At 53.9% G+C, this 10,842-nt stretch overlaps 1 protein-coding gene across 1 annotated transcript in view; it reads left to right on the top strand.

Annotated features, from left to right (window-relative positions):
- Window positions 1-10,842, top strand: part of ABCA13 (ATP binding cassette subfamily A member 13) — a 317,064-nt gene that overhangs the window by 149,864 nt on the left and 156,358 nt on the right. The window contains exons 39-41 of the mRNA XM_029919211.1: window positions 3,225-3,421; window positions 6,855-7,012; window positions 8,503-8,733. Of these exons, the coding sequence (XP_029775071.1) occupies window positions 3,225-3,421; window positions 6,855-7,012; window positions 8,503-8,733 (586 nt within the window). The remainder of the gene's footprint in view (window positions 1-3,224; window positions 3,422-6,854; window positions 7,013-8,502; window positions 8,734-10,842) is intronic.

The following is a 10,842-nucleotide window of genomic DNA, read 5'->3' as shown; positions in this document are numbered from 1 at the left end:
CAGGGGGGCATCTCATGGTCAGACAAGGGGGCATCAGGTGATCAGGCAGGGGGGCATCTCATGGTCAGGCAGGGGGGGCGTCAGCTGGTCAGGCAGGGGGGCATCGGGTGGTGAGGCAGGGGGGCGTTGGGTGGTGAGTCAGGGGGGCGTCAGGGGATCAGGCCGGGGGCATCTCATGGTTAGGCAGGGGGCGGTGGGTGGTCAGGCAGGGGGTCATCGGGTGGTGAGGCAGGGGTGTCTTGGGTGGTCAGTCATCAGGGCAGGTGGTCAGGCAGGGGGGTCATTGGGTGGTCAGGCTGGGGGTGTGTGCCAGCACCCCAACAGCAGTGGCGAGCGCCTGGCCTGAAGGAGCCCTGGCTCACCATGGAGCCCATGTCTGGCCGGATCCTGAAGAGATCTTGCCTGAACAGTCTGTCTTCAGGCTAATAGGGGTTCAGTTGCACACACTGGAACCGGAGGGAGGCAGAGGTGGCCAGCGTCGCAGACCTCGTCTTGTGGGAGACCAGTCACAGTAAAACAGGACCATGAGCCAGAACGCAGTGGAGAATTTCTCGGGGCCCAGGCCCTGACTGCGGAGCAGCAGGTGAAGTCCCGTCACTGTTACCCTGTTGGACCCGTTGAACGCCGTGTTGGACAATGACCATGTGCTGTGTCTCTGGAGGTGGATGGCCCCCTGGTGCCTCCACTTCCCCTCACCTGGGAGGGTCAGCGCCTCGGCTGATGTCACTGGACTGAGGGGCCGTGTGTGTGGGGAGACATATCAAACCCCTCTGGAGACACGATCCTACTCTGATGGCCGTATTAAGGCTGGGGTGGGGGGTGCAGCCTGAACCGGTGGAAGGAGCCTCAGGGGACGTGAGCCCATCAGACCACATGGTGCGCACACTTCACGTTCACAGGGGTTTCTTCCTTCCCTGTCCTTCTCTGTCCATGTCCACATTGTGGGCAGCTTGCATGGGCATCTGATGACATTCTCCTCTGTGCTCCTCTGGTTTACCTCTCACCACGTGCTCTGGGGAGGCTGGTGGTAGTAGTAACCGTGCTCATGACCTTGGAGGCTCGATGCGCCCAGAGTGCGTTTGCTTTGTGCGCCGCCGCAAGCCTGTCTTGAATTTGAGTGGGTGCTTCTCAGGGGATGGCTGTGACCGGCCCATTGGGTCCACACAACCTCTGTCCCAGGTCACCACCTATTCTAATTTTTTAAATTTGTGTGTCCTCTGTGTCACAGCAAACTCTGCGATTATGATCGGGTTTAAATTGAGTGCTACTCTGGCTTCGTCTTTTTTTTTTTTTTTTTTTTGGACATAGGTGACCTTAGTAGTTATCTGTTTGCCATGTGTTACCTAGCAACGAGGCCGGTTTGCACAAGAGCAATCTGGGTGAGACCATGTTTTAGGACGGCAGTTACCAATTAGAGGGAGCAAAAACTAAAGGTACCTGGGGTTTAGAGCCAGCACACCCTGAACCGCGTCCAGCAGCCCCGCCCAATTTCCGTGGTGCGCAGGTTTTTTAAAATGTCGGTCAAAAAAAAATTAAAAAGGGGTACTTGGGTGGCTTAGTCGGTTAAGTGGCTGACTTCAGCTCAGGGCATGATCTCACAGTTCGTGGGTTTGAGCCCCGCGTCAGGTCCTGTGCAGACAGCTCAGAACCTGGAGCCTGTTTCAGATTCTGTGTCTCTCTCTCTGCCCCTCCCCCATTCATGCTCTGTCTTTCTCTGTCTCAAAAATTAATAAACTTAAAAAAAATGTCTGTCAAGGGAGGCAGGATCCCTTGGAGAATCTTCAGAGTTCATATCTGTTGGGATGTCAGGGCATTACTGTTTTGCCTTTAATTTGGCCTGGAGAAGATCGGGGATGTTGGAAGAGGAACTTTATCAGGACCTCAGTTGGGGAGACATTGCTATGGGGTTCCATTGGCCCCTGGAGTTCCGGGGCACACTGTGGGGCTCTGGGTGTTTGAGGGTGATGAGGCCGTCAAGGTCCTGTGTGCAGGCAGACAAGGGAGGACAAAGGACTGGGCGCTGGGCAGGTAACAGTGGACACAGTGTGGAGACAGCGGACCAGTGACCAGGACCAGCCAGGGGCCGAGGCAGAAAGACGAGTTGGGAAGGAGAAGACAAGTGCACTAAGGAGAGGGGTGGTCAAGTGCAATCAGATGCTGTTGACAGTCGGGTCCAACCAAGGCTGAGGGGTGACCTGTGGATTTCAGGTGTGGAGGTCACTGGTGAGCTAGACAGGAGCAATTTTAGGAATGTGATGAAGAGGAAGGTCAATGGGAAGGTGAGCACAGCACAGGGACTTTACAGATAAAATGTTTAATGTTTATTTATTTATCTTGAGAGCAGTGGGCAGAAGAGAGGGGAAGATTGAAAGAAGAGAGAAGAATCCCAAGCAGGCTCCATACCGTTAGTGCAGAGCCCGATGCAGGGCTCGAACCCACAAACCTGGGATCATGACCTGAGCTGACACTCAACCAACGGAGGCACCCAGGTGCTCCAAGGGGACATTCCTCTTGGAGGGAGGGAGGGCCTTGCGTGCGTGGGGGCAGTGGGCAGCTGACAGGTGTGGGGTTGAGTGGCTGCGGAGGCTGGGACTAGCTGGGAAAAGGCCGTGGTGGACAGAGGGGTATATGGGGCATCGGCCTCTGGAGGACTGTGGATTTTGGAAATGATGAGGTCCCGGGCACAGCTGGCTGTGAGTGGACAGGAATCAGGTTCAGGTCAAGATGATGGAGGAATTTGAGATTTAACGGAAAAACATTCCTCAGAAGACCTGCTTGTGACATTTCTCAGAACCTCCCAATTCTTGAGTCAGGGAGGGTGGTGGACACCTGTGGGGGAGGGGAGCCCGACTCAGAGGCCTTCCCCAGACCACCCCGTGGTGTGCGGTAGAGCTGGGCCTCTGCTTTGCTCCGTCTGACCCCACAGCCCACGCTCTGGTGGAAATGCCAGCCCCTCGATGGGGGGCATGGGTTACATGAAGGGAGACACCTTGTCCAAAGAGGAGACGGGTATTTTCCAAAGACAGTAGTTGGTGGACCTTGCTGGGCAGACCTCACACGGGGCCTGTCAGGCGTGATTTCCCTGGAGTCGCAGGAAGGCTGGTGCTGCTGTGTCTGGGCTCGGTGGCACAGGTGGGCTTGTTCATCCTTGTTTATGAGGTGCCATCCAAAGCGGAGCTGTGAGGCCTTGAGGGGGAAGAGTGAGGGCTCCACTTTTGTTTCAGAACCTTGCAGGACGTGGAGTTGACGCGGCATCAGCACAAACACACCCGCCTGCTCTCCGGGGGCATGAAGAGGAAGCTGTCCATCGGTATTGCCTTCATCGGCGCGTCGGAGACCGTGGTGCTGGATGAGCCGACCAGCGGGGTGGACCCCTGCTCCCGCCGCGGCATCTGGGACCTTCTCCTCAAGTACCGAGAAGGTAGGAAGGGGGTGCTGTCTCCCAGGAATGCAGTGGCCTGCTTCTGTGAGGAGCCAGGCCATCCACCCTGGGGAGACGTGACCTTTTCCAGAAGAAGCTGTTGTCCTGAGAGTCGATAGAGATCTTTCTGTGACACAGCCTCTCTGTAGTGCCTGGGATGGCTTCCTCTGAGTCTCATGCCCCAAACTGACTTTGCGATGGTGTTCTTGACACATGTTGTATGTGATTCCAATGAACTCATCTAGGGGCATCACGAAGGCTCTGTCGGTTGAGTGACCCACTCTTGATTTCGGCTCAGGACATAATCCCAGGTTGTGGGATTGAGCCCCATGTTGGGCTCCGTGCTGGATGTGGAGCCTGATTGGGATTCTCTCCCTCTCCCTCTTCTCCCCCACCTGCTCCTTCTCTCTAAAAAGGAAATAGAACCCCTCGAATTGTGTGCCATTGTGGAATCATAGGTGACTAGAGCAGGTGTCCTACCTGTAAGGTGGCACGGGCCCCCTTCCACGGGTGAGGACACCAGGCGCAGATACTCACTCCCCATTTGGGACTCTTTCTGTGACCCTGACAGCCGGGGCACATTGCCCCGGGTGTTTTGTACAGAAATGCCCTAATCAGGAAGGAAGCAGTGGGCAGAGGGTGACCTGTCTTGTTACTACAGAGTCTGGAGAAACACCACTTTGCTTTTTTCTCTCTTCTTTTTTGAGTACAAAGTCTTCTGACTTGACCTGAGCCCCCACCTCCCTGGGGGAGGTTAGGATTTGCTGCTTAGGAAATACACAGAGAGGGGTGCCTGGGTGGCTCGGTTAAGCATCTGACTTTGGCTCGGGTCATGATCTCACAGTTCGTGGGTTCAAGCCTTGTGTTGGGCTCTGTGCTGACAGAGCAGAGCCTGCTTGGGGTTCTCTCTTCCCCACCCCACTCTCTGCCCTTCCCCCACTTGCACTCTCTCTCAAAATAAATAAATTAACCTAAAAACACACATGGAGAAAGAACCAGAAAGAAGCCCTGTGTTTTTTAGCACTCGGAGGGCCGTGCCCAGAGGACCCATGCCATCACGTCTCCTCAGGAAGAAAAGATGTTCATTGTGAAGTTGGGCTTGGGGTGGAAGATGGAACTACGGCAACATGAAAAACCAATCCCGTTCCTTTCCACCCCAGGAATGTAGGGGGATGTGGACGCGGAAGACAGGGAGCAGGAACACTGGAGGAGCTGATGTGGCTTTCTGTTCCTTTCTGGGCGTTGGCCTGGGAGCGGGTGCGGGGTGCGGCTGCACCAGGAAAGGGAGGCCATGTTAATGGCGTGGGCCCACCTGACTTCCTGCAGCCTCCCCGACATTCTGGAGGCAGCGCAGAGCGGGGGGTGCAGGGAGGTGCCCACCGTCAGTGTCCCGCACAGTCACGGGCACCAGGCTTCGGCACTGAGGGGAGACACGGTTGGCCGGGGGTTCTGACTGCAGGATGCAGTGGGAAGCCAGGGCAGAGGCCCAGAGAGCGGGGGACGCTCTGTGCTGACCTGACCCTCTCGGGGCCTCACCTAAGCTCTAAAGGTCATCACCCCGAGACCACAGTGCCAGAGACCCTGAGCCCCACTTAAGGGAAGGGGAAACTGAGATAAAACCCAATTTATTTATTTATATTTTAGTATTCATTTATTTTTTGAGAGAGAGAGCATGAGCGGGGAGGGGCAGAGAGAGAGGGAGATACAGAATCCGAAGCAGGCTCCAGGCTCTGAGCTGTCAGCACATAGCCCTATTGGGGCTCGAACCCACGGACCATGAGATCATGACCTGAGCTGAAGTCGGATGCTCAACCGGCTGAGTAGGCCAGTAGTCCCAAGATAAAGCTAATTGAAACTGCATTAAGTCATTTCCCTGCCACCCCTGAGTTGGGGCTGATGGAGAAGGCAGATGAGCAGCCGACCAGCCCACGACTCCCATCGTCCCTGAATGCATGACTGCAACATGCATCACACAGCAAGGCTACCACCACCTGCTCGTTAAAGCCCAGGGATGGAATCTTCCAGGGCTGAGTCATGAACACAATAGCATCTCTCGACAGGAAGCCAGATGCAATAGAATCTCACACCCTGTTGTTATAACTTGTTTTCTCCCTGTCCTTGGTTGGGCAGCGGTGATTTCTGCCTCCGAAATGGAGACAAAAGAGGCCTGTTGCATCTCTGAAGGAGGGCTCCTTTGAACAGGCGCTGTGCTGACTCAAGACAGTGAGAGTGAGCAGATGAGAAAGGCGGTCCCTCCAGCAAAAGATGTGCTCAGGAATCAGAACATATCGCCGATTCTAGAAGAGCCCCAACCCCCTGGTGATAGCACGGGGCTCGGTCTGTCTGGGGTCATATCTGCGTGCTCCCTGCATCCTGGGGCCAGTTAATGCAGGGGTCCCCTGGAAGACGCAGGAACAAATTAGCACGTAACTACCACACTCTTCTACTCACACTCTCACTGTGCACGACCCTTGAAAAATGGTCATGTTCCTGTGTGTGCGGGTGTTTCCGCTCAGAGGGTTTTGGGAGATGTAACTGTACCGTAGGCAAAAGTGTAGGGCTCAATACCTGGTCCGAGGGGGCTCAGTCCGTGAGGTTGTCGTTGCTGTTATTAAAACAGAGGAGGTAGGGGTGGGGGGTACCACTTTTGGAGGGGAGGGCTTGGAACGTACCATTGGAGTGCAGGAGACACAGGAAGGCAGCAACTTCTAAAGTAATGCTTTGGGGTTTGGGGGTGTGTCTTGTCTTCTTACCCCCAAGAGGCCATCCTGAGTCAGTATCTCTGGATTTAATATAATTTAATCTTTTTGGAATGTAAGTACTGTTTGACTTATCTTTAGACTATTTTTTTGTGTTAGGAATGAATCACCCCAACTGTAGACTGTACTAATCCTAGGGTCTAACTGGCCCCGAATCCAGGATCAGGGACTGAGTACCTACTTGTAACCTCGAAGAAGGTATGGGAGGTTGGGAGGTTGGGAGGTTGGCCTCTGTGGTGAAGGTGGTCACGGCACCCACCTGTTGCTCTGGGGTCTACATTTCAGGATTTCCTTTTGGATGCCTTTTTTTTTTTTTAATGAATTGGGGAGACTAGTCTTTTCATCTTTCTGCTTTATTAAAAATATCAAATCGGGGCGCCTTGATGGTTCTGTTGGTTGAATATCCAACTTTGGCTCAGGTCATCATCTCACAGTTTGTGGGTTCGAGCCCCGGGTCAGGCTCTGTGCTGACAGCTCGGAGCCTGAAGCCTGCTTCGGAGTTTGTGTCTCGCTCTCTCTCTCTCTGCCCCTCCCCTGCTCGTGCTCTGTCTCTTTCTCAAAAATAAACATTAATAAAAAATAACATTAAAAAATTAGTGATGGACTTAAATTATGTCTGAGACCCTGGGGGGCCTTCATGGTGCCGGCTCTGACGCCACTGTTTTGGGACGCAGGTCGGACGGTCATCTTCACGACCCACCACCTGGATGAGGCAGAGGCGCTCAGCGACCGCGTGGCCCTCCTCCAGCATGGCCGACTCCGCTGCTGTGGGCCCCCCTTTTGCCTGACTGAGGCCTACGGCCAGGGGCTCAGCCTGACGCTCACAAAGCAGGTATGAAGCAGGGTGACCCGGGTGTGCGGGAGGACTGCCCTTCTCGTGTGGGGCATGGGAGAGATTCCACCTCTCTAAGACAACGACTTACACTTCGGATTCGAATCACCTTACCGAATGTTGACTCTGAGTCCAGCCTTGCCCGTATTGCTGCGGTAGTAGGAAAGGAGGTGCGAGGGCCTTGGGGTCTCGGTACATGTGGAGGAAAGGTGTACTTGGGAAAGAAAAGAACATGGTAAGTATGATGTGTGCGGGAGCTGGCAGGTGGGGGCTGCTGTGAGCTCCTGGCAGGCAAGGAAGAGGGAGACTGAGCTGCAGGTAGCATTTCCTGGGGTCCCCGGACAGGGGCTTACTGTGTTATCGGTGGACTGGAGAGGGAGTTGGTAATTGAGTAGAAGCCTCTGTGTACAGTGGCCCGGATGCCAGAAGAAATCCCCCAGGGCTGAGCGGGGCACTTAACCCCTTGACCCCAGTGCATTTGCACTGGCAGAGTAATCAGGTGAAGCTCAAAAGCACCTGATTGGTAACAGCTTCGGCTCAGTCCGGCCAGGCAGTATCATGGCCTAGAAGCTCTACCAGTATTTTTTTCTTATTTTTTTAAATGCTTATTTATTTTGGAGAGTGAGAGGGAGACAGAGCATGAGTAGGGGAGAGGCAGAGAGAGAGAGGGTGGCTCAGAATCTGAAGCAGCTGAAGCTGAGCTGTCAGCACAGAGCCCGACATGGGGCTCGAATTCACAAACCTTGAGATCATGACCTGAGCTGAAATCGGACGCTTAACTGACTGAGCCACCCAGGCGCCCCTAGAAGTGACCGTCCATTGTGGAGGCTAAAGCTTTATGGTCATGCAGTGAGGGACCTGCAGGGTAAAAGGTACGTTTCAAAGGTCCCGTCAACCGGGGCTGGGCACAGGTGGTGGTGGGGGTGGGAGGCAGGGGATGTGAGCCCCGAATGAAGGCTCCTGCTTCCTCTCTGACTTGGGTGAAGTATCTCGCTGTCCCCAGGTGCCTCCTTTCCTTTGTGGTTAGATCCTTGTCTCCCCTTTAAGAAGACCCAGCCTTATGGGGAGCCTGGGGGGCTCAGTTGGTTAAGCATCTGACTTTGGCTCAGGTCATGATCTCTCGGTTCCTGGGTTCGAGCCCTGCATCGGGCTCTTTGCTGACAGCTCGGAGCCTGGAGCCTGCTTTGGATTCTGTGTCTCCCTCTCTTTCTACTCCTCCCCCACTTATTCTCTGTCTTTCTCTCTCTCTCTCTCTCTCTCAAAAATAAATAAACATTAAAAAAATGAAAAAACCCACAAAAATAAAATAAACTTAAAAAAATTAAATAAAAAGAAGTGCAGCTTGTCCTCAAAATGCCTGTGCCTTAAATGCATTTCTCCATTTCACTGTTTTGCATTAGAATTTCAGACGTGACATCAGATGGTGTAAATTTGGTATTTTTGGACTAATGTTCCTTGCCGTTTTCTCCCTTCCTTTGTGGGATGGCCAGCTTTCTGTTCTGGAGGCCGATGACCTGAAGCACGTCACTCGTGCCACGTCTCTGATCCAGACCTACATCCCACAAGCCTTCCTCAAAGACCACAGCGGGGCTGAGCTGGTCTACGGCATTCCCAGGGAGGCGGACAGAGCCTGCTTCAAAGGGCTGTTCCAGGCGCTGGAGCAGAACCTTCACCAGCTGCACCTGACAGGCTTTGGGATTTCAGATGCCACGTTGGAAGAGGTACGTTCAGATGGTCAAGTTCCCTTTTCACTAATTACGTTTGGTTTGTCCCCCTGCGTTAGCGGCAAGGGGTGGGTAAGGCAGCGGGGAGGGCACATGATGGAGATCACGGTCTGTTTTTATTATTTCCAAGTTCTGATGGTGCCACACACAGCGTAAGCCAAGGTGGACCATAGCGCACCCCATGGGTCACTCTCGTTCCTTAGCGGAAATCCGTACTTTTAGAATTGAGAGCTTTGATGTCATTACTCCTGAGTCGTCAGATGTCTGAACACTTGTCAGTAGTTGGACGTTGGCTGGCCTCGTCTCCTCACCTAGAGATGCCCTTACCTTTCGCCAAGGACCTCCTTCTGTTTGGGAGCCCGGGGCCCCACATCAGGCTCGCGATTGCTGCTGGCTCCTGGTCAGCCCCACGCTGTCCCCCAGTTACACTTTCCTGTCACTTGGGACTGAGCAGGGTGACATCCACCATTCAGTGTGGTTTCCTGTACAGTGTGCGGCATGAGGCATATTCCCCAGGAGGGACTGGCCGTGGGCAGAGCCGAACCCCAGGCAGGCCTCGCTTGGGGGCCTGGAGGTGGGCCAAGCCCCAGCGGAGTTGGGGTTTTTCATTATTACGAGTGATAGAAAGTGCTGCAGATTTGGGATGAGAATCCAGGGATGCAAAGGAAAAATCTGGGCAGAATCTCGGAGCCCTGTGTCTTCATGAGTCAGGAATGGTCTTAGAGGCCGAGGAGGTTTGTGGTTTGCAGTTAGCTCTCAGAGTTGGAAACAACAGTAGAGACCTTACAGAACCACGAGAATAAAAAGATTGTGCCTGTTAGAATATCGGCGGCTGGGGCACTGGGCAGCTTGGGCGGTTGGGCTTCTGACTCTGAATTTCAGCTCAGCTCATGGTCCCAGGGTCCTGGAATCCAGCCCAGTGTCAGACTCTGTGCTGAGCATGTAGCCTGCTTGGGATTCTCTCTCTCTCTCTCTCTCTCTCTCTCTCTCTCTCTCTCTCTTTCTCTCTCTCTCTCTCTCTGCCTTTCCCTTTCTCTCCTCCTACCCTCTGCCCCCCACCAATAAATAAGCAAACTTAGGAAAGAATAAAAGCATGTCAGAGCTTGAACTTTGGGCTGTGTTTCGGAATGGATTCTGGGACTGAAGCCATATCACTGGGTTAGGGACAGAGAGAAGCAGAGACCGAGTGTGTGAATCAGTGTGGATAGTGGCCATGTAGATCATGGCTGTGGTGACTTTTGTCAGGAATAAAATGGCCATAAAAGATGGTAAAATGTAAAAATATTTACCGTGTATTGTTTTTAATGCTTTTATTTATTTTTGAGAGAGCACAAACAGGGGAGGGGCAGTGAAAGGGGAACAGAGCGAGCCCGACGGGGGCTCGAACTCCCCAACCGTGAGATCACGTGGCCTCTTGTCTGTAGCTGATAACGTAGGAGAGCTGACGCAGCTGGAGTCGGGGTTTTGTGGAGCGCCTGGCTTGACCATTTTAGGAATTTAGGCATCGTGGGGGAAAGTGGTGAGGGGTCTTCATGTTCTTGTGGACGCGTAGCTTTCCAATGCTCTGTTAGTCGTTATGCAGCCAGGATCTCTAGGCAAGACGTCCATTTAGGGACAGGCTTGTTCATAACTCTGGTGTATGGAAGATACCTCCACTTTCTTCTAAGTACTTTTTCCCCTCCCTCCCCTCCCCTCCCCTCTTCCTCCCCTCCTTCCCCCCTCCCCTCTTCCTCCTCTCCCTCCTCCCCCTCCCCTCTCCCTTTCCTCCCTCTTTCTCCTCACCCCTCTCTCTCTCCCCTCACCACTCCCCTAACTCCTCCCTCCCCTTGCCCCTCCCTCCTCTCCACCTTACTTTCTTCCTCCCCTCCCTCCTTCTTCCTGTCACCCCTCCTTCTCTCCCCTCACCCTTCCCTTCACCCTTCCCTCTTTCCCCTCACTTCTCCCTCCTCTCCCTCCCTACCCAGTTCTCTTTCCCTCCCTCCTCCCCTACTCCCTCTCCTCTCTTCTCTCACTCCTTCCTTCTTCCCTCCCTCCCTTTTCTCCTCCCCCTCCCTTCCTTCCTTCTCCTTACCCCCTCTCCCTGTCCTCAACCTCTCTTCTCCCCTC

Source organism: Suricata suricatta, chromosome 2 (assembly GCF_006229205.1).
Source record: "Suricata suricatta isolate VVHF042 chromosome 2, meerkat_22Aug2017_6uvM2_HiC, whole genome shotgun sequence".
Taxonomy (NCBI): domain Eukaryota; kingdom Metazoa; phylum Chordata; class Mammalia; order Carnivora; family Herpestidae; genus Suricata; species Suricata suricatta.
This window is presented reverse-complemented; position numbering and strand designations above follow the sequence as displayed.